At 36.4% G+C, this 24,942-nt stretch overlaps 1 protein-coding gene across 2 annotated transcripts in view; it reads left to right on the forward strand.

Moving 5' to 3' along the window:
* Positions 1 to 24,942, forward strand: part of POGZ (pogo transposable element derived with ZNF domain) — a 76,139-nt gene that overhangs the window by 10,847 nt on the left and 40,350 nt on the right. For both annotated transcript variants that reach the window (XM_077156015.1, XM_077156014.1), the window contains 2 exons: positions 10,933 to 11,057; positions 12,026 to 12,184. In XM_077156015.1, coding sequence (XP_077012130.1) covers positions 10,934 to 11,057; positions 12,026 to 12,184 — 283 coding nt within the window. In that variant the 5' untranslated portion in view covers position 10,933. The remainder of the gene's footprint in view (positions 1 to 10,932; positions 11,058 to 12,025; positions 12,185 to 24,942) is intronic.

Below are 24,942 nucleotides of genomic sequence, written 5' to 3' on the forward strand. Positions count from 1 at the left end.
TCTGCTTTATCTAAATCTTCCCTCCCCTTATGCCTAGCTACCCCCCACCCCATAAGCTTGAGAAAGACCCTTATTAGCTCTGTACTGTAATATATTTTTTTAATAGTAGGTGAGAATTTTGTTTGACGTCTGTGAGCTACATCTCCGTATACCTTGATATGCATGAAAAGATAGTTTTACAATGAGCAGGCATCTCAGTCGATGTGGGAGAGCAACAGTGGTGGTTAGTTTTTTATGTTGTATTGTGGATGACTCAAATTGAAATCTACAGAAAATAAAAGTAATTTGCAAAGATACTTGATTAAACTTAATGCCTTTTTTGTTGAACTATGTTTTTTCCATTATATTGTTCTTGAAATTTGTTAACTATATGTAAATTCTGCTAATAAGGAAAATCACTTAGCATTTTATTAGGAGGAAGGAAAAGGAATATATTACGGTTGAGGTAGGATAAGTGTAGATAATTAAAAGACTGAAGCATCTCAAATTTCAGGATGAAATTTTTTTATGTAGGAAGTAGAATTTCTTTTATGTTTTTCAGGCAATTTTTGTTTGTGGATGTGGAGTTTTTCTGCCATGTGATATTGGAGCAAAGTTCAAGACAGCTGATTAATAGTTGGGGATTGGTATGGAGGCAAATTTATATTTTTAATGAGCCCCAAATCCTCTAGCATCTTAATTGTGGTCTTGGAACCACAAGAAAGATGGTTCTTTCTTTTGTGGTCTACACCAAAAGAAATCAAGACTTGAAGAAATGGCTGATTATAGATCTGGGGCAAGAAATGTATGAGATTAACTTGAAGCATCTTGTCATATTAGATAGCAAGGATTTTTTCACACATTAAGGTTGAATCAGAAGGACTAAGGACCCAACAGAAGAAGTTCCCACTGGCCAAGATATGACACTTTGAGTATCAGTGAAGATAACTGTAATGGATTAAACCACATCAAATATGTTTAAATCTGTGCTATTATAATGATAGTTTAAGAAAACAATTATTGGTCAGTTTGGGGAATGCTGCTGAACCAACTCATTTACTTTGAAAACTTGTAAATAAAATGAAAGAATGAAGCAGGTTAGAAAGAATCAAGGCAGGGTAGACCTTTCCTATATGAACTGCACAACTGAGTAAACAAATAGAAGACATAGGGAAGTTTATTTTTATAGAAGTGTTCCAGCTAATACATGAAGAAGGAATGTTCTTAGACTATTATTGATGTAGTGATTAGTAATTTAGATTATTACTATTTTTCATCCCTAATGAATTACTGTATCCAGACAGTGAGCATATCTCCTAATAGAAGAATACACCACAGCCTGTGAAATAGTCTTTGGAGTGGAGGGATTAAACCCAAACCTCTAAATGCACCTGTCTATTTTCAAGAACTACGAAGGAATGTGTTAAATACCATGGGTATGTGATCAACAGTATCTAGAATTTAGGAAACTCCGGAGGTGACCTGATCCTTCAGCAAATACAGTGCAAGGGGAAAGAATACAAAGGGAAAAAATGTAGGAGGATCTGTAGACTAAGAGATTGAAGAAATTTATGGCATAATCACAATATGTGGACCCTTATTTCTATTTTGATACAGAGGAACTTTTTAAAAACTTGATATTTGAGAGAATTTAAATTTGAATGTTGACTAAATATTTGATATTAGGGAATTTTTTTTTTTAGGTAAATATGGTACTATGACCCTTTGTAGTCCTCATCTTTTAGAGCTACACACCAAAATATTTATGAACATAGTGTGAGCAGTTTGCTTCTGATCCCTAAAGGAGGAGTTGGGGCATAGATTGGTTTTGAGTTGTGTCGATAATTTTCGAAGCTGGATGATGGATACATGCCTGATAACTTTTGTATTTAATTTACATTTTCCATAGTAAAAATTTTGAAAAAGAAGAAATATCTAAAAAAGGAATAGAAGATAGAATCAGTCCTGATTCAGAGATTCATGGTTGTAATATGATGAAAGAAAAATTTCCCTTCACTTGTTTACCAAATGAGTCTCAAATTTACTACCTACCTAAGTTTTCTTTTTGATACAACACTGTGTTCTTTGTTTGTATTCCTTATGCTCTGGCCTCTAATTTCTAAAATACATGTTTTATCTGGCATTTTTCAAAAGAAATGAAAATATCCTGAAATTGAATAAGCATCAAATTTCAGCATATTTGTTTTGTTTTGTTTTAAATGTGAGAATTATCCAGATCTGTAAGCATGTCTGTCCTTTATAACAAAAAATAATAGGGAAGATGGGTGGGGGCGGGATGCCAGTCTTTCTTTTTCCTTGTAAAAAAGTTGAATTAGGGTGGGCAGTGGTGGCTCAGTGGCACAGTTCTTGCCAGCCATGCCAGAGACCCAGGTTTGTTTCCCGGTGCCTGCCCGTGTAATTAAAAATAACTAAATAAATAAAGTTGAATTAAAGGTTTTGTGAAGAAAGAGGTTGAAATATAACTAGAATGACAGTTTGGAAAGGTCTGTTCATTTTAGTATTGTATATTGAGTAATTGCTGTTTCCTGATCAGAAATATTTGAATATGTGATAGATCACTTGAAAGATCACAGGAAATGATGGTGTTGTCTTGAGCCTCTTGGTAGCGATATTAAATACAGCATTTCATCATATTAATGGAGGTAGCTTTCTTTTTTTCTCCTATTTAAAAAATATGTATATTTATTATAGGAAATGTTGAAAATACAGAAAAATAGAAAGGGAAGAATCACTTTAGACAGCCATGTAAATAAAATCATTCTTAACATGTTGGATGTTTTCCTGTCTTCTTTCTGAGTATAATTAAAGCAAAAACAAAAGTCAAACAAGAACACGATAAATTCATGCTGTTCAGTTTTCTCTCTTGTTCTTCCACTTAGATTTATAAGTATCATCAAGTCTTTATATCACAGTTATTATTTTTTGTTAATTTTTTATTTAAGAAAACATTAAACTCAGAACCACCAACAATGGATATCTTAGTTAGCTTAACCATAGGCTTATTTAAATAAAGTATCCCTGTCATCCTTGTAAAGCCTGTGTTTGTGTAGTAAGTTTCATAAACCAATTTAAAATTAAGGTAACAAGGAAAAAATCTGCATATTCAGATAGCAAAGTTCTTGAGTTCTAAGTATTAAACACTAACTTAGATACCATTTGATCAGCTGTCAAAACTGAACATTCTTGGTGCCTTCCCAAGTTAAAAAAAAAAAAAAATGTTCTTCAATACCAAGTAGAAAGTTTTTACAAATATCTGCACTGCTGTAGAAATGACCTATGTTACTAAATATTTTCCTGAAATTAGGAAAATATGAAGATTACAAATATTTTTACGATTGACATATGGACATCTTAACCACCTAAAATGGGTTTCTAAGTTAACTTATCCATAGGCGTATTAAGAAAATCTGAGTAATTTTCATAGAGCCTGTTTGCACAGTATGTTTCATAAACTAATTTAAAATTGAAGCAAGGAAGGAAAAAAAATTATGAATATGGATATCAGAGTTAATTGAATTCTAAATATTAATCAGTATCTTAAATACCATTTGATTAACTGTCAAAACTGTGTGATCTCAAAACATCAAGTAAAGAGTTATTACAAATACCAACTTTGCTATAGTAGTGAGTTATATTACTAAATATTTTCTAATTTTTTGTTTCAGGAATTTACTTTATCCACTATTAATGTAACTGTAGTTTTTCTGAAACTGTTTTTTAGTTGTAAAATATGACATATAGATATACAAAGAAAAGAAAGAAAAAAAGCAATGATTTTCAAAGCACATTTCAACCAGCAGCTATAGAACAATTCCTAGAGTTTGTCATGGGCTACTGTGCCTGCAACTCAGATTTTTCTTTCTAGCTGCTCCAAAACATTGTGGCTTTATCCGAGTCAAATTAGTGAAATCATACAGTATCTGTCCTTTTGTGTCTGACTTATTTCACTCTGAATTATATCCTCAGGGTTCATCCACATTGTCATATGTTCCTGGACATCATTTTGTATAAATGCTGCATAACATTCCATCTTGTGTATATACCGCATTTTGTTTATCCACTCATCTTTTTTTTTTTTTTTTTTTTTTTTTTTTTTTTTTTTAAAGGAAGGAAAGACAGAGAAGGAAGGAAGGATGGAAGGAAGGGAAACATTTTTAAATATTTTCTTGTTTTATTATATTTTGTTTGTTTGTTTGTTTTTTACATGGGCTGGGGCCGGGAATCGAACCGGGGTCCTCCGGCACGGCAGGCAAGCACTCTTGCCCGCTGAGCCACCGCGGCCCGCCCTATCCACTCATCTTTTGATGGGCACCTGGATTGTTTCAATCTCTTAGCAATTGTGAATAGTGCTGCTATGAACATCAACGTGCAAATGTCTATTCATGTCACTGTCCTCAACTCTTCTGGGTATATACCGAGTATTGGTATTGCCGGGTCATAGGACAACTCAGTATTTAGTTTTCTGAGGCTTCACCAAACTGATTTCCACAGTGGTTAGACCATTTTACATTCCCACCAACAGTGAGTAGGTTTTCCAATTTTGATCTTTTCTAAAGATAGGATCAGTTCATCTGCAAATAATGAAAATTTTACTTCTTCCCTTCCTATTTGGATGCCTTTTAATTCTTTCTCTCATCTCATTGCTCCAGCTTGTACTTCTAATACAGTGTTGAATAATAGTGGTGACAGTGGGCATCCTTGTCTTGTTTCCAGTCTCAAGGGGAATGTTTTCAATTTCTCACCATTAAGTATGATGCTGGCTATGGGTTTTCTTATATGCACTTTATTATATTAAGAAAGTTTCCTTCGATGCTTAACTTTTGAAGTGTTTTTATCAGGAAAGAATGCTGAATTTTGTTGAATGATTTTTCAGAATCAATTGATATGATCATGTGATTTTTCCCTTTTGATTTGTTAATGTGCTGTATTACACTGATTGATTTTGTGTTGAACCACCCTTGCATTACAGATATGACTCGCTTGATTATGATGTATAATTTTAAAGTGTGTTGGATATGATTTGCTAGTATTTCGTTAAGAATTTTCGCATCTGTGTTCATTAGGGCGATTGGTTTCTTGTTGATTAATTCTCTCAGTCTTTCCCTATCTTAGAAGATTTTAGTCTCTCCCTCCATTTTGAAGGATAACTTGGCTGGGTAAAGAATTCTTGGTTGAAAGCCTTTCTCATTCAGTGTTCTAGTTTGCTAGCTGCCGAAATGCAATATACCAGAAATGGAATGACTTTTAAAAGGGGAAGTTTAATAAGTTACTGGTTTATAGTTCTAAGGCCAAGAAAATGTCCCCATTAAAGCGAGTCTGTAGAAATGCCCAATCTAAGGCATCCAGAGAAATACCTTGGTTCAAGAAGGCCAATGAAGTTCAGGGTTTCTTTCTCAAGTGAGAAGGCACATGGCAAACACGGTCAGAGTTCCTCTCTCATCTGGAAGGGCACATGGCGAACATGGCCTCATCTCCTAGCTTTTTCTGGCTTCCTTTTTCATGAAGCTCCCTGGGAGGCAGTTTCCTTCTTCATCTCCAGAGGTCTCTGGCTGGTGGACTCAGCAGAATCATGGCTGTGTTGTTCTGCTCTCTCCGAATCTCTCATTCTCTAAAATGTTTCCTCTTTTATAGGACTTCAGAAACTAATCAAGATCCACCCAAATGGGTGGAGACATGTCATCACGTAATCCAGTTTAACAGCCATTCTTGATTAAATCACATCTCCAGGGAGATGATCTGATTACAGTTTCAGAATACAGTATTGAATAGGGATTATTCTACCTTTATGAAATGGGATTTTGATTAAAACATGGCTTTTCTAGGGACCTATATCCTTTCAAAAAAGCACATTCAAGATCTTAAAACTATCATGCCACTGCCTTCTTAACAGTGAAGTGTTAAGAAGTTGTGTAGTTGTTGCGTAGTTGAAGTCAGTTGTGTAGTTGAAGTCAGTCTTACATGTTTCCCCCTGTATGTACTAGATTGCTTTTCTTGTGCTGCTTTCAGGACTTTCTGTTTCTCTTCAACACCTGAAAGTCTGATTAATATGTGTCTTGAAGTGGGTTTATTCAGATTTATTCTATTTGAAGTTCGCTGGGCCTCTTTGATGTGCATATATATGTCTTTTATAAGGGTTGGGAAGTTTTTACTGATTATTTCTTCAACGAACTTTCCCAGCTTGTTAACTCTTCTCTTCTCCGTCTGGAACACCAATAATTTCTATGTTTTTGTGCCTTTTATTGTCCATTATTTCCCTAAGGTTGCATTTTTTCCATCTTTCTTGCTGTTCTTTTGTGCTCTAATTCTATTTTCTATCTTTTAGCTCACTTATTCTTTCTTCTGTTTCTTCGAATCTGCTAACAGGTCTCCAGTATGTTTTTTATTTGGTCTCCTCTGTCTTTTCATTTCTGTGAGATCTGCCATTTTTTAATTTAACCTCCTGAATTATTCTTTATGCTTTTCTAGTGTTTTCCTGATATCCTTTATATCTTTATAAATAGTCTTCTGTAGTTGTTCCATATTCTGTGTCCCCTCTGGAATTTTGATTTGGTTGTTTGGGTCATTTCTGCTTGGATCTTTTTGTGTTTTGTGATTTTCTGTTGTGTTCAGGGCACTTGATTATCTTGATTTGGTTATGCAAGTTGGTTTCCTTCACTATTCTAAAGTTTTGTATTACTTAGTTTTTGCTGAATATTTCCTGTTGCACTTTGTCGGTTATTCTCTGCCAAATCAAGGTCCAGTTTTCATGTAGGGGATACAATTCAACTTAAGGATCTATTATAAGGTAGGGCAGGTGCACGGGTACTCCAGTGGCAGAATGGCTGACTACCACACCCAACCTGAACTCCTACCCTATGCATACACACACAACACACAACGCACACACACAAACACAAAAGATAATAATCAAGCAAAATAATATAATAAAAATGTGAATCACGAAAACCACAACAAAATACACCTCAACAATAGTAGGCACCAGAATCAAAAAGCAACACTCCAAACTTACTGTGAATGAAGTCAGGCCTGGTGCCCAGCAGAGGGAGGGAAAATTTAAGAGAAAAATATTAATAATAATAATAAAAATAAATGAGATGGAGTAATAGAAATATGTGAAATAAAATATAGAAAATGAGTAAAACATAATATAAAACATCTAAACATTTTTTTAAAAATCATTAAAATTGGTATCTCTTTTAATCTCCAGTATTTCAGAGCAGCTAGAAGTAAAAGCCTAAAATTGTGAAATTGTAACCCATGTCAAAGTCTGAACTATGTTCTGCAACTAAACATGGTGCTATTCTTTGAAATATATAGTTTTTTTGTATGTGTGTTATTGTTCACAAAAAAAGAAGGAAAAAAAGTCGATTGTGATAAAGTGTTTGAGTCCTCTAGTCTCCTATATTCTGGAGCAGCTAGAGGGAAGAATATGAGAGAATCGTATGGTAGCCCGTGACAAACTCTGGGATCTGTCCTGTAACCACTTTTTGAAGAGTGCTTTGAAAACTATTGTTTTTTTTATTTCTTTGGTTTGTATATGTTATACAATACAATAAAAAAGTTTTTTAAAAAATTAAATCTTATAAACTGAAAAAAAGGACAATTATATTACTAATAAAAATGTATAGAAAGAATATGTTTTAAAAGGGGGAAATAAGAAAGGAGCATTAAGAGGAAAAAACTTTAAAAATGAAAAATTAAAAATAAAGACCTAGGCAGATACGGAGTTAGCTTGCCTGCACTTACCCCTTCTCCCCAGCAGTTGGCGAGCGTGAGGCTCCTCCCTCAAGCTCTCCCTTCCGTGTCTAATGCAGCTGCCCTGCACTTACCCCCTCTGGCCAGGAGATAGCGCTCTGGAGTCTTCTCCTCCCTCAGCCCCACACCTCCTGGCAGCCGCTAGTCGGTCTCTGCAGGGGAGCTGGGGAGCTGACCAGTGCTGATCAGCTGATCTGCAGCGCTGGCGGGCCTGCCACATACCGGGACTGTGGCCGGCTTTTCCCGCACCTGACGGGGTGGTCACGCCCGCACCCCGAGGCCCGCCCCCTGGTGGACAGTCACTGGCCTCCGGGCTCCCTGTGGGCGCTGCCCACCGCAACCACGTGGGGCGGTTCCCCCAGCGGGCAGCTGTGAGGCTGGAGCCCAGGAGGGTCAGTTCCCTCTATCGCACCTTCCCGTGCCCCGCAGCCCACCTGGTGGGGAGCCCATCACCCGACCCACTCTCTCCCCCATCTTCCTCCCCCAAACTGCCCAAAGACCCTCCTGGGCTACCCACACCCGGACCTGCTGTCCAGGGCTTTTCCTCCCGGTCGCCTGTCTTGTCTCACTGAGCAGGACTGAGCTCACTCCACTGCGCTTAGTCAGCTACGTGGAATCATGGAGATAGCTTTCTTTTGATAACTGGAAAACTACAAGAAGGATTCTAAGCTTGCATTTTCCATTTTTAGAGTTTTCCAGGTATTAAATTTAGGTTGATATTTCTATTATGGAACGGCCCATCCTTTCAACAGTTAATTTTTTGACTCTGAGATAACAGTTGAGGCCAGAATAGAAAACTAAGCCTTTGGAAAACTTGATTTCAGGACTTTCAGAGATGTTTTGTAGGTCTTTAAAATATACTGAGTCTGAGTTGACAAACCTTATTGATTAATTTTATCTTCTACACTATAAAAAAACATAATATTTTTCTAAGTTGAATTTCTCTTTGTATTTTGAGTCTTTTATGTTGATAAGGGCATTGCTTATACCCTAGGAGAGTTATTTTTCTCATTTGATAATTACTAGCTAGAATATAAACATCTTTCTTTGCCATCTTTTCAGATCTACCCCTTTCGTTTTGTAGGACACATGACATAATTTGACTTTTAAGGTTAGAGTGAAGAAACTTTTAATATTCTTATTAAAATTCATTGTTACACAACAAGAAAACTCAGCTTCTTAAGATATAAATACTTGAGATAAAAAAATAACCTTTCGGGTATGATATTTAAATATCCAGAGGCGTGACATTGAAAACCAAAATTTGCATTCCGATAGCTGTGCCCAAATTGTCCAGCAGAGTATGGAAAATTTGCGTGCAGCTATCTGGTCGGAACTGAAAGAAGGTCCTTGAAGACCATCTGCAGGTGTTACCATCTACAATTTTTTGACTAAGAAAATTCTGTGTTGAGATAAAATTATTTAGAAAAAAGTTGGTTAGCATGTCATCTTTCCAGTGGAACTAAACAAGAAAGTATAGGGGTTTCTCAGAGAAGATCTTTTGCCTTTTCCTGTATTTTTCTCAGGTCTCACCAGGTTCTCTTTTTCTCTGGTCATAGAATCTAGATCTTTTGTTTTGAAACCAAATTTGGACTCTTGACTCTGAAACCCCAATTTCTTCAGCAAGTCGTCCTCTGGAACCAGTCACCGGGTCAGCGTTTTTCTTGAATGCCTTGGTGAGAGCACGTAACTGGGGAGAGGTGTAGGGGTCTGGCCACATCTGGGCTTCTCTAACTGGAGTCTCTGCATGGGCATCTGGCCTGTGGGCTTGGCTTGATCCTAAAGCCTTTTCCAGTTCTCTCCTCTGGCTCTTCGATTCTGAAACCAAATCTGGACTCTAGACTCTTCGGTGTTAATTTCTAAAGCAAGTTTTTGTTTGGTAGCATAACCTGGGTAAGGTTTTTGGTTGGAAGTATGAGAATTTTCAGCTGATCCACTGTGAATTTGGTGGAACTGCGTCTTTGACATGTAGAGATTATCTTGTTTGCGATGTTTTCATGGGCCTTGTTGAAAGAGATTCTGGGTGTCTCAAACGTGTGAGGAGAAGTCTGGATTTGGTTTCTTTTTAAATTCAGCTTCTGGCTATGCAGTTTGTGTATATGTAAATTAAACATGAAACCAAGATCATTTAAGTTGATCCCAGATCTTTTTCCATCTTTACTTATTCCATCTCTCCTTTGTAGTTTTGTTTTGGAAGAATAGAATAATTAAAATAGAAGATTAGAGACTAGTTAGAATCAAGCAACACATTTTACCCCCTTAAGCTGTGGTTCCCAAACTGTGAGCCTGGCTGATACCCACTCACTGGGGCGTTGTGGGAGATAATTAAACTTCAGGGAAGCAGTGCCATCTGTTGGGGCGTCTTGCAGACTATTATCAAGTGGTATGAACCTGCTTAATAAACAGACTAGTTAGGGTTTTTGTTTTTTGTTTGTTTGGTTTTTTTTGGGGGGGTTGGCTTATGGGCCTTGTGAAAAAATTTCTGAGGTACTAAGGACATTGAGAACTTTTGCACTAAAGGCTTTGTTTGAGGTTGAGCAGTAATGCTGCTCCATTCCAAGGCAAGAAATCTGACCCCCCTTAGTCAACTAATAACAGAGGGCAGAATGACAATAGCCCCTTGTTTGCATTTGCAAAGATATAGACTTTATTGTTTTATAAGGCAAGCATCTTAGACATGTTTCAAATTAAAGGAAGACTGCAAAATCATGGTGGTGTGCCTTCCAGAATTTTCCTAGACCACAAGTACAGGGAGTAGTAGTGTTGGGATTAAGGTGCAGTGAGTGAGGCACCACTGTGGGTGCAGAATTTAAAAGGGTGTGAAAAAGCTCAGTATGCAAGATAAATAGCATATTAATGAAATGTTTTAAAAGGATTGATATTAATGCAGAAATAATTCATGATGAACAAAATACCACCTCACTTTGCCTCATCCTAATCTAATCCTGGGTAGCAGAGATTGAAATCGTATAATCCTAATTATTAAAGAATTTGTTATAGAAGGAGTTGTAATACCTAAGAATAAAAGTTATTTTTTGGATCCCAGGAAATGGTGAGTTGTGCAAAGAGGGATCAGAAGAGGATAGATTACTAGTGAATTTGAGAATCTGATTCCATATTTTGTAGAATTATCTCTCCCATTCCTAGGTCAATGTCTTATTTGTGTTTTACCTGCAGCATGGCAGACACCGACCTGTTCATGGAGTGTGAGGAGGAGGAGTTGGAGCCGTGGCAGAAGATCAGCGACATCATTGAGGACTCTGTGGTTGAAGACTATAATTCAGTGGACAAAAGCACCGCAGGTAACAGAAGCTCTTTTGATCTTAGCTGGTTGTGAAACCTATCCCATGTTTAAATCTAAATGGCATTTTGGTTAAAGTGTGAGGTGGAAGATTTTTAAGAATTTAAGGGTGCCTCATTGTGGCACTGATGCTGCCTTCTTTTCCATGGTCTAGTTTGTAAATGCCTGTTTCCTCATCCATAAAGTTAGAAATACTCATTAAAAACATCAGGATGTTGAATTAACCATTGTTTATCAAACTAGTGATGATTTTACCAAATACTATTATGAGCTAGTGGTGTGTGTTGTGTTCATTTTCGAACCCACTCTAAAAAAAAAAAAGCTCCCATAGTCTTTTTTTTTTCTTTATAACTTGAAATTGGTTTCCTCGATGAGTTGAACAGATTGCTTTGTGTTTGCTTCAGTGGACAGTATATAAACTCAGACTTGTTAGCATCTCTTTCAAAAAGATGATGTTGCAGGGTAAAATTCTATGTTGCCTAGGATTCAGAAAGTGTATGGTCGTTTTTTGTTTGTTTTTGCCCCCTAGATTGTTTTCTTTATTTTTATCTTCCCTGCCTTGAGACCTAAAGATTGCATTTGTTTAGGCTGAAACAGGACACAGTTCAGGGTCTTTTGGATGTCTGTCTTAATTTGCATGGCTATAAATATCGGTAGTGATGATGTTAATAAACTTTCTTTTGAGTCTTTAAGGTTTGCTAGTGCTATTTAAGCAAAACATTAAAATCCTGGTTCATTGGACTTGTGATCTTACCCAGAAAATGTGATACAAAGAAAAAAGAATCGTGTCTGAACAGTGGAGTGAGGGACAGTTATGAGGAGAGATCAGATAAGCAGTCGGACTTTTGAATAAAATAGGAAACTTTTTGACTATAGAGATCCCAAGAAATGGAAGGAGAGGATGAGAGTGGTATCCTTTAGTATTATCTGTCCCTATCTCCAAGTGACTATGCCTCCCCTTCCCCACAGTTTCTGTGAGCCAGCAGCCAGTCTCGGCTTCAGTGCCCGTCGCTGCCCATGCTTCTGTTGCTGGGCACCTCTCTACATCCACCACTGTTAGTAGCAGCGGGGCACAGAACAGCGACAGTGCCAAGAAGACTCTTGTCACACTCATTGCCAACAACAATGGTAAGTGGGACTATTGGGGAATTCTTGGGACAGAGGGATGAGAGAATAAAAGGTTTTAGGGACAGCTATAGCTTTTCCAGCACAGATGTGTTTCTGCTAGTTGGGAGAGTGAATTTAGAAATGATAAAGTAGTGAATTTAGTAATGATATAGTAGAGTGAATTTAATGGTTCAGTTGCTGCCTTTATGAGTTACTGGTGCTGGTGCTTCATAGCAGAAGGAAGCAAATTCTAGCCAGTGATGATTCCTAGGAGAGGACGTGGAAAACTAAAATTCCTGACTGTTAAAAAAAAAATGTGGCTTTGTTTTGTTTTGTTTTTTAATTAGAAGACTCCTACTAGTAGTTTGGTAGGAATTTTCCCAGAGTAGCTTTGTTGTTTATTTTCTCTGGCAAGTTCTTTGGTTATTGGTTCCTGGTTGTAGAAGATGAGATAGGGTTGTGAAAGAGGAGTTATCGCAGTAGTCGTTGTCGCGTATTTATTAATTAGGGGAGACTATGTAGTATTGGTTTCTACTTCATTTCTGATGACTTTCTGTGGAGGTGAATTATTGGCAAATTAAACCTTAAGATCCATAACTGAAATAGGCACCTTCTGTTTTGTTGGAAGGGACTTTTTTTTTAATTATTTTATTTCCCTTTAAAAGTAAAAAAATTTATTAATACAAGAACAGTATTTGTAGTGTAGGAAAACTAGAAAGTTGAAAAAAATCAAAAAGAAGGAAAAAAATTAAGCCATAATTCCACCACCTGGAGAGAATGATTTGTAACTTATATTCTGTACCTATATGTTTTTTATATACTTTTATATACTATGAATAATAATTTTTTTTAAATGGGATCATACTGCCTTTGTATTACTTTTTATCTGCTTCTTCCCCCTTAATACGTAGTAAATATCTTCATTTTAAAATAAATATTTATAACATTTTTGATGGCTGACTGGATTTCTTTTTGTTTGAATAATCTTTGTTAATAATAGTAAAGGGTATTTTGCCATTATAAAGAGTTGAGGGAACTTTTCTGAATCAAATCTTTTTTCATATCCTCCATTAGTTCTGAGAATACATTCTTTTTTTTTTTAATATTTTTATTGACACATCTTTGCACACAGAGTCCATGCATGGTGTACAATCTTGGTGGCTCAGATATCATCACATAGTTATGTATTCATCACCATGATAATTTTTTTGAACATTTGCATCACTCCAGAAGAAGAAATAAAAAGAAAAATCTCATATATCCCGTATCTCTTTACCCTTCCATCTCATTGACTGCTAGTATTTCCATATATCTAATTTCTTTTAGCCCTTATTCCTCCTATTATTTATTTATTTTTATCCATTTTTTTTTTTTACCTATCTGTCCATACTCTGGATATAAGGAGCATTGGACACAAAGTTATTACACTCTCACAGTCACATCATAAAAGTTGTATCTTTATACAGTTGTCTTCAGGAATCAAGGCTACTTGAACACAGCTCAGCAGTTTCAGATACTTCCCTCCAGCCACTCCAGTACACTGTAAACTAAAAAGGGATATCAATATAATGCTTAAGAATAACCTCCAGGGTAAATTCTCGACTCTGTTTGAAATATCTCAGCCACTGAAACTTTATTTTGTCTTGAAGGCTTTCTCAGTCCCATGATGCCAGATCCTGGCTCATCCCGAGATTTCTGTCCCACATTACTGGGGAGATTTACACCCCTGAGAGTCATGTCCAATGTGTTTGTGGGGGGGGAGGGCACCTGCCGAGGTGGCTTAGAGAGAGGCACCATATCTAAGCAACAAAAGAGGTTCTCTGGGGGGTGAGTCTTAGTTATAATTTTAAGTAGGCTTAGCCTGTCCTTTGTAGGAATAAGTGAGTGTTCTAGTTTGCTAACTGCTGGAATGCAATGTACCAGAAATGGAATGGCTTTTAAGAAAGGGAATTTAATAAGTTACTGGTTTACAGTTCTAAGGCCGAGAAAATGTCCCAGTTAAAGCAAGTCCATAGAAATGTCCCATCAAAGGCATCCAGGAAAACATACCTTGGTTCAGGAAGGCTGATGAAGTTCAGAGTTTCTCTCTCAAGTGAGAAGGCACGTGGTGAACACAGTCAGGATTTCTCTCTTATTTGGAAAGGCATGTGGCAAACATGGTGTCATCTGCTAGCTTTCTTTCCTGGCTTCCTGTTTCATGAAGCTCCGCAGGAGGCGTTTTCCTTCATCTCCAAAGATCACTGACTGGTGAGCTCTCTGCTTCTCATGGCTACATCGTTGTGCTCTCTCAGAATCTCCTTCATTCTCCACTTCAGAAACTAATCAAGACCCACCCAAATGGTTGGAGTCACGCCTCTACCTAATCCAGTTTAACAACCACTCTTGATTAAATCACATCTACAGGGAGATGATCTAATTACAGATTCAAGCATGCAGTATTGAACAGGGATTATTCTGCCTTTACAAAATGGGGTTTAGATTAAAACATGGATTTTCTAGGGGACATACATCCTTTCAAACCAGCACTGAGAATACATTCTTAAAAGTTATATTGTTCAAAAGTCATCATAGTTTTTAAGAATTTTAATCATTGTTAAATGGCCATCCAAAAATATATCAATTTATATTTCCATTACAAGTTCATGGTTTCAACAAATGGTGTGGGACAAACTGGATGTGTCCATGTGGAAACGAATGAAAGTAGACCCGGTCCTTCCTCACACTATATACAAAAATTAACTCAAAATGGATCAAACCTTTAAATATAAGATCTAAAACTATAATACTCTTAAAAGTAAACATAGGGGAATGGCTTAAGGACCTTGTATTAGGTAATGGAGTCTTAAACCATATACTAAAAGGAAGAACAACAACAAAAAAGATAACTTGGGCTTCATCAAAATTAAAAACTTTATTCAGTTCATGAAAGGACATTATCAAAAAAGTATAAAGACATTCTATAGAATGGGAGAAAATATTTGAAACTCTATTTCTGATGAAAGTTTAATATCCATAATATATACAGAACTACAAGTCAGCAACAAAAAGACAAACAACCCAATTTTTAAATGGCCAAAAAAAAAAAAAGAAAAAAGCTTAAATAAACATTTCTCCAAAGAAAATACACAATGGCCAATAAACACATAAAAAATATGTTCAACCTCATTAGCCATTACGGAAATGCAAACCAAAACCAGTATGAGATACACTTCACACCCACTAGATTGACTGCTATTTAAAAAAACAAACAAAATTACAAGTGTCAGGGAGGATAGGAGAAATAAGAACACTCATTCATTGCAGGTAGGAATGTGTAATGCAGCTGCTGTGGAAAACACTTTGATGGTTCCTTAGAAAGTTAGATACAGAATTACCATATGACCTGGCAATCCCACTTCAATACCAAAGAATTGAAAGTATTTGTACACCAGTGTTCATAGCATTATTCACAATAGCCGAAACATGGAAGCAACCCAAGTGTCTGTCAGTGGATGAATAGAGAAACAAAATGTGGCATATAGTACAATGGAATAGTATTCAGCTGTAAAAAGGAATGAAGTTCTTTCCCTGGTACTTTGAGTAACTCTGTGTCACTTAAAACTTAGAAATGGACGCTATAGCCCTGAAAGTTTGTATAGCTGTATACAGTAAAGTTAAAGTAATTGAAAAAGAGATCAGGCCTCAATTATAGTTTAAAAGGAAGCCAATTTGGCTGAGTCTAAGGTAAATTGGGATGCAGGGTAAAAGATGATAGCATATATACTCCAGACTTGCACCTACCATATGAGACCAAGGACAGAACGGTTTATTATGTCTAGAACCTTGATTTTCTGTACACAGTCTAAATCAGCCTGTTTAGATAGCTCATTTAAACAACCCAACACCTGGAGTCCAGCATGGGAATGAGGCCTTGTAATTCTGTATAGTTTAATGTAATATCTGAATACATCCTGGGCTCTGGTGGGCTAATAATTAGAGTCCTTTGAGGGTCCAAAGGGGAATATATATGTGTGTGTGTGTGTGTGTGTGTGTGTGTGTGTGTGTGTGTGTTTATAGTTTAGCTATTAAACTTTCCCATCTGGGAACCCCAGGTACCCTCTCAAGCATTGAGGACTCCAAGAAAATAGGCCAAGCCCTTGATTTTGAGGCTTGCCCTTATGAAACTTATTCTTGTGTGAAGAAGCTAAGGTTGCCTATAACAGGGCCTAAGAGTAGCTTCCAGGAAACCTCTTTTGTTGCTCAGATGTGGCGTCTCTTTCTCTAAGCCCAACTCTGCAAGGAAAATCATAACTCTCCCCGCTAAGTGTGACATGACATCCAGGGGTGAAGTCTCCTTGACATCGTGGGGTGTGACTCCCAGGGATGAGTCTGACCCTTGTCACTGTGGGATCACAATATCTTTTGGACCAAAAAGGGGAGAAGATATGTAATAAGATAAGGCATCGGTGGACAACAGAGATCAAATAGAGTCAAGAGGCTATTCTGGAGGCTACTGGTAGGCAAGCTTCAGTTAGATAGTGCTAATTGCCATTGTTTGCTAACCCCCAACCAACATCATTCCTGTTGACTCTTAAGAACACCTAGAGCTTGTACTGAGACTCTATAAAGGTTTCATGTACTAGGTTTGCCTTCCTGGAACATATAATTCCTGGAGAGTTCCTAGGTCAGAGAAGTCCCGAAACTCAGAGGCATCAGCCTCTCCAAGATTATCAATTAATTTCATCCCCCTATCCTTCAGTGTGGACACACACCCCTTCTCAACCAAAGTCAAAACAGGCATTGCCCAAAGATCGCTTTAGAATGGGAGAAGGATTAAAGGAGAAGAAGGAATTATAATGGAGAAAATGAAATCTAACAAATGAGTGTGGCTGCTGAATCACTATATTGATATTCCTTCTAGCCTCCAGTGTTTTGGAGCAGCTAGAAGAAAAATATGAGATGGTGGAATGATAGTCCCTGACAAACTTTGGGATCTGTCTATATGTAACTGTATGTTGAAGGGTGCTTTGAAACTTGCTGTTTTTTTTCTTCCTTTGCTTTGTATATGTGTTACATTTTACAATAAAAAAGTTTTTTTTTTTAATGAAATGAAGTTCTGATACATGTTAAAGTCTTGTCTTCTCTGTTATAACTCCTCTTTCTCCATTGGCCCTTCTCCCAGTTGTTACAGGTATTTGGGCTATGCCCATTCTAACTGTTCATGTTGGAAAGGGGTTTTGATAATATGGGATAGGAGGCTGGAACTAGTTGATGTTCTTGGAGAGGCTGGGCCCTCTGGATTTCAGGACTTATCCAGCCTAGGAACACATCTGGGAAGTAATCTTAGTGCATGAAACTTTTGTAGCATCCCAGATAAAGCCCTGTCTGTTCTTCAGGAATGATTTTGATTGGTGTTAGGCGTATTCTAGTAATTAGCCTTATCTAGCTGAGGTAGCCTCTAGGGTAGCATTTTGACTCCATTTGAACTTTTTTAGCCACTGATACCTGATTTTATTATATCTCTTTTCCCCTTTTGGTCAAGAAGGCATTGTCAAGTCCACAGTGCCAGGGCCAGACTCATCCCTGGGAGTCATGTCCCTCATTGCCAGGGAGACTTTCACCTGGATGTCATGTCCCACATAGGGGACGGATAATGATTTTACTTGCAGAGCTTAGAGAGAGAGAGGCCACATCTAAGCAGCAAAAGAGGTTTTCTGAAAGTAACTTTTGGGCGTATCTATAGGTAGGCTTAGCTTCTCTGCTACAGGATTAAGTATCACCAGAGCAAGTCTCCAGATCATGGGCCCGGCCTGTTGACTTGAGAGTCCCTAATAGAAACCTGTAGTATTTAAATTAAAATGTTAACTCATGTTTGTGATTAAAAATAAAAAGCAGACAGAATAGTAGAATGGTAACCACAGTTACATATGTCTTGTGTATTTTTCCAAAAATTTTTTATATAGATAAGCATAAATTAATAAGTTCGATTTGCTAGCTTTTTCTCTTTTAATTAGAGAAGTTATAGGCATACAGAAAAATCATGCAGAGTACAGTTTCCAGACGCACACACATAACAAATATACCACAATACTCACAGTTTTCCCTATTAACTAACATTAGTGTGGTACTTGTATTAGGATTGATGAGGAAGTATTATTATAATTAAATTATTAACTATAGTCCATAGTTTACAGTAGGGATTCACTGTGTGTGGGGGGATACAGGGTAGAATTCTGTTGTTGGTGTTTTGTTTGTTTTACATTTTTTAATAATTCTTTTTTCTTGTTAGAGAAGTTGTAGGTTTTCAAAGTGCCATGCATAAAACATATAAAATACAGAGTTTCTATGTACCACCCTATTAATAACACCTTGCATTAGTGAGGTATTGTTAGAATTCGTGAAAGAATGTTTTACTATGGTCTATCCTTTACAGTAGAGGTCATTATGTTGGACAATCCTGTTTTTTCTTTTAATTTTTGTTCTAGTAACATATATATAACCTAAAATTTCCTCTTTTAACCACATTCACATATATAATTCATTACTGTTAATTACATTTACAATGCTGTGCTACTGTCACCACCATCCATTACAAAAACTTTATCATCTACCCAAATAGGAATTCTGTACAATTTAAGCATTAGCTCTCCAATTCCTACCCACTACCCCCAAATCAGCCCCTGGTAACCTATCCCTAGATTCTGGCTCTGAATTTGTTAATTTTAATTATTTCAGTGAGATCATATAATATTTATCCTTTGGTATCTGACTGATTTCACTCAATATGATGTCTTCAGTGTTCATGCATGTTGCGCATCAGGACTTCATTCCTTTTTGCGGCTGAATAATATTCCACTGTATGTATATACCACATTTTATTTATCTGTTCATTTGTTGATAGACACTTGGGTTGCTACCATCTTTTGGCATTTGTGCATAATGCCTTTTTGGACAGCAGTGTGCAAATATCTGTTCAAGTCCCTGCTTTCAGTTATATACCTAGTAGCAGGATAGCTAGGACTATGCTATTTTATATTTAGCTTTCTGAGGAATTGCCAAATTGTCTTCCACAGTAGCTGCGCCATTTTACATTCCCACCAGCGATTAGTTACTGCTCTATTTCTCACATCCTCTTCAACATTTGTAATATTCTGTTTTTTTAATAGTAACCATTTAGTGGGTATGGAATGATATCTCTTGTGGATTTTTTAAAAGTAGTTTTACTGAGATATGGTCACAGGCCATATAATACAGGCCATCCAAAGTGTACAATCCACAGTCATTTTAGAACATTTTCCTTATACTCCTTATACCCCCTTATTATTGACACTTAGCATTGGGGTGGTACTTCTGGTACAGTTGATGAAAGAATATTAAAGTAATTACTGTTAACAGTAGTCCATAGTTTACATTAAGAGTATTTTTTCATATACCACCTTTTGTTAGCACCTTGTAATAGTGACATACTTTGTTCTAGTTCATGAAAGAACATTCTTGTATTTGTATTATTAACTCCAGTCATTGTCCACAAGATTGACTGTTATGCAGTCCCATGTTTTATCCTCTGGTTTTTCTAGGTAGTTCATTCCTTCTAGCTGAATACTCTTTGATTGTGTGTGCATTTTGTTTATCCAAGTTCATCCACTGATGGACACTTGGTTTGTTTGCAACTTTTGCCTACTGTGAATAATACCTTTATGAACATTGGTGTGCAAGTGAGTATCTGTTTGAGTCTGTTTTCACTTTCTTTGGATATATACCTGGGAATGGAATTGCCAGACCATATAGTAATCCATTTTTAATTTTTTGATGGACCAATATGGTGCTTTCCATGGTGACGGCATCATTTTAAATTCTCAAGCATTGGGAATAAACCATTCCTGTAGTTCTGACTGTTTACATGACTGCGCAGAAAAGAATCAGTATACGATGAAATAAACCCTGTTTCATAATTTTGAACTATGGGCAGTGGTACTTAAATGTTAAACATTTCTTACTACATACTAATTACAAATTTCATCTTACTGGATTTAGCCCACTTATCTGTGGATTTTAAGGCTATATAAGTAAACCTAAAAGAATGGAGGGAAAAATCAAGATCTTCGTTATTTGTAAGACAAATAGCATGTTGTGAGAAAAGTTGCTGTACCTCCTTTACTTACTGAATAAGTTTATGACCTAAGTGATCTAGTTCGTTGAGAACCAACTTAGAGGCAGGGTAGATAAAAGGCTTTTTTTAAGCCCTGTAATTCTAATTACCTCTTTTATTATCTGGAAATAGAACCTTGTGAGAACTTTTGAATTACCAGATATCTTTGAAGAAAGATTTAATAAGAAAGCAGAAATTATTAAAAATGTTCCTAAATAAAATATACTTTTGCTTACCCAGTGTGATTTACCATATGCTGACTTTTGATTTCACTTGTATTGTGAACTTAATCTAGGCTTAGATAACCACTTTTTTTGTTGTTGTTGTTTTTCTTTTTTTTATAGTGAAATATATATACAAAAAGCAACACATGTCCAAGTACATTTTAACAGGTAGTTACAGAACAGATTTTTAAGTTTGGTGTGGGTTACAATTCTACAATTTTTCGTTTTTCCTTCTAGCTTCTCTAAGAACTGGGGACCAAAAGCTATATCAATGTAATGATTCAGCAGTCATACTCATTGGTTAAATCCTACCTCCTGTTATACTCCTCCTTCTCTCTTTTTTTCTTTTTTTGTGAAAAATAACATATATACAAAAAAAAGTAATAGATTTAAAAGGACATGGCAACAATTTGTTGTAGAACAGATTTCAGAGTTTGGTTTGGGTTGCAATTCCACAATTTTAGTTTTTACTTTTATCTGCTCTAAGCTACTGAAGACATATAGTGATTCAGGACTCATACTCCTTTGTTAAACCTGTCTTCTCTATATAACTCCACCATCACTTTTAATCTTTCTCTCACTCTTTAGGAGTATTTGGGCTATGCCCTTTCTAACTTTTTCTTGTTGAAAAGGGCTATTGATAATATGGGTTAGGGAGATGGAACTAATTCTGTTTTTTTGTTTTTGTTTTTAATATTTTTATTGGTAAATCTTCACACACATATAATCCATACATGGTGTACCATCAGTGGCTTACAATATCTTCACATAGTTGTGTATTCATCACCATGATCATTTTTTAGACTTTGCATCACTCCAGAAAAATAAATGAAAGGAAGAAACTCATACATCCCATATCACTTACTCCCTGCTCTCATTGACCCCTTGTGTTTCCATATACCCAATTTATTTTACCCATTGCCCCCTATTTTTATATCTATATTATTTTACTCATTTGTCCATACCCTGGATCAAAGGAGCATCAGGCACATGGTTTTCACAATCACACAGTCACATTGTAAAAGTTAAATCTTTTTTTTTTAATATTTTTATTGATACATCTTAACACAAATGTTCCATATGTGGTGTACGTTATTTTTTTAATTTTTTAATTTTTTAAGCATAATATCACAAACACGAACATTCTTACCATATGATCATTCCATTTTTGGTATATAATCAATAACTCACGATATCATCACACAGTTGTATATTCATCACCATGATCATTTCTTACAGGGTTTGCATCAATTCAGAAAAAGAAGTGAAAAAACTCATACGTATCATACCCCTTATCCTTCCCTCTCAATGACTGCTAGTATTTCCATTTACCCAATATATTTTAGCCTTTGTTTCCCCCATTTTTCCATACCTCCTACCACTCCCTTTCATTGACCACTAGCATTTCAATCTACTAAATTTATTTTTAACATTTGTTCCCCCTATTATCTACTTATTTTTAATCCATATGCTTGACTCATCTGTCGTTACCGTAGGTAAAAGGAGCATCAGACACAAGGTTTTCACAATCACACAGTCACATTGTGAAAGCTATATCATTATACAATCATCTTCAAGAAACATGGCTACTGGAACACAGAGTTTCAGGCACTTCCCTCCAGCCTCTCTGTTACACCTCAACTAAAAAGGTGATATCTATATAATGTGTAAGAATAACCTCCAGGATAACCTCTCGACTCAGTTTGAAATCTCTCAGCCATTGAAACTTTATTTTGTCTCATTTCTTTCTTCCCCCTTTTGGTCGAGAAGGTTTTCTCAATCCCTTGATGCTGAGTCCCAGCTCATTCTAGAATATCTGTCCCACATTGCCAGGAAGGTTTACATCCCTAGGAGTCAGGCCCCACGTACAGATGGGGAGGGCAATGGGTTTGCTTGCCATGTTGGCTGAGAGAGAGGCCACATCTGAGCAACAAAAGAAGTTCTCTGGGGTGACTCTTAGGCCTAATTTTTTTTGTTTGTTTTTAAATTTATTTATTAATAAAAAAATTAAATTAACTAAAACATTAACATATATAATCAGTAATTCACAATATCATCACTTAGTTGCATGTTCATCATTTCTTACATTTTCATCAATTCAGAAAAAAATAAAAAGACAACAGAAAAAGAAATAAACAAAAACAGAAAAAAAGATTTACATACCATGCCCCTTACCCCTCACTTTCATTAGCATTTCAGACTAAATTTATTTTAACATTTGTTCCCCTTATTATTTTTTTTAACTTTTTTTAATTAAAAAATTAACAAACAAAACATTAAGATATCATTCCATTCTGCATATACAAACAGTAATTCTTAATATCATCATGTAGTTGCGTATTCATCATTTCTTAGAACATTTGCATCGATTTAGAAAAAGAAATAAAAAGACAACAGAAAAAGAAATAAAACGATAACAGAGAAAAAAAGATTATACATACCATAACCCTTACCCCTCGCTTTAATTTACCACTAGCATTTCAAACTAAGTTTATTTTAAAATTTTTCCCCCTATTATTTATTTTTATTCCATATATTCTACTCTTCTGTTGAAATAGTAGCTAAAAGGAGCATCAGACACAAGGTTTTCACATGCGCAGAGTCTCATTGTGAAAGCTATATCATTGTTCAATCATCATCAAGAAACATGGCTGCTGGAACACAGCTCTACATTTTCAGGCAATTCCCTCCAGCCTCTCCACTACATCTTGAACAACAAGGTGATATCTACTTAATGCATAAGAATAACCTCCAGGATAACCTCTCGACTCTGTTTGGAATCTCTCAGCCATTGAGACTTAGTCTCATTTCACTCTTCCCCCTTTGGTCGAGAAGGTTCTCTTAATCCCTTGATGTTAATTCTCAGCTCATTCTAGGGTTTTTCTCAGTCCCTTGATGCTGAGTGTCAGCTCATTCCAGGATCTCTGTCCCATGTTGCCAGGAAGGTCAACACCCCTGGGAATCATGTCCCACGCAGAGAGGGGGAGGGTGGTGAGACTGCTCGTCATGTTGGCTGGAGAAAGAGGCCACATCTGAGCAACAAAAGAGGCTCTTTTGGGGGTGACTCTTAGGCCTATATTTTAAGTAGAATTGACCTATCCTTTGTGGGGTTAAGTTTCATATGAACAACCCCCAAGACTGGGGGCTCAGCCTATAGCTTTGGTTGTCCACACCGCTTGTGAGAATATCAAGAATTCAACTTGGGGAAGTTGAATTTCTCCCCACTCTCACCATTCCCCAAAGGGGGCTTGCAAATACTTTTCCAGTCACTGATCAAATCATTCTAGGATTCATCGGGGCATCACTCTGGACAAACCAACAAAATCTCATGTCCTACCTGAGATTCCAAGTACTTATGACATTCAATCAAACTATCTACATGAGTTATATTAGGAAATGCTCTAGTGAAAATATAAATTTTGTAACAAATAAACATTTTTCGCTTTATTCTCACACATAAGGTGACATTTTAAAGTATTGATTATCATGTATTTTCAGCACCCTGCAATAATGACATTCCTTTGTTCTTCCTCATGCAAAAACATTTTTAAAATTTGTACATTGTACATTTCACTATTATTATACACTCTAGGCATTCCTAGATTATACCATCTCGATCTTTACCATCTATCTTTCTTTCTGATTTCATTTATGTCCCCAGCCCTCCTCCCTCTATCATTCTCACATGCAGCTTCATTCAGTGTTTTAACATAATTACATTGCAGTTAGGTAGTATTGTGCTGTCCATTTCTGAGTTTTTATATTCAGTCCTGTTGCACAATCTGTATCCCTTCAGCTCCAATTACCCAATATCTCACCCTATTTCTATCTTCTGGTGGTCTCTATTACCAAGGAAATATTCCAAGTTTATTCACTAATGTCAGTTCCTATCAGTGAGACCATACAGTATTTGTCCTTTTGTTTCTGGCTAATCAGACTCCACATAATGTACTTAAGGTCCATTCATGTTGTTACATACTTCATAACTTTATTCTGTCTTACAGCTGCATAATATTCCATCTTATGTAAATGTCACAGTTTGTTTAGTCAACTGTCTGTTGATGGACATTTTGGCTGTTTCCATCTGTTGGTAATTGTTAATAATGCTACTATAAACATTGGTGTGTAAATGTCCATTTGTGTTCTTGGCCTCATGTCCTTTGAGTAGAGACAGCATATAAATGGGTACTGTTCTTTAACTCATTCTGCCAGACTGTATCTTTTGATTGGAGAGTTTAATCCATTAACATTTAGTGTTATTACTGCATGGGTAGTACTTTCTTCTACTATTTTGCCTTCTGGATTTTATATGTCATATCTAATTTTCCTTCTTTTTACCTTTACTCATAGTCTTCCTTTCTACACTCTTCTCCACACCTCTCTCTTCTGTCTTCTTATCTGTCTCTAGTGTTCCCTTTAGTATTTCT

This window comes from Tamandua tetradactyla, chromosome 4 (assembly GCF_023851605.1).
Source record: "Tamandua tetradactyla isolate mTamTet1 chromosome 4, mTamTet1.pri, whole genome shotgun sequence".
Lineage (NCBI taxonomy): Eukaryota > Metazoa > Chordata > Mammalia > Pilosa > Myrmecophagidae > Tamandua > Tamandua tetradactyla.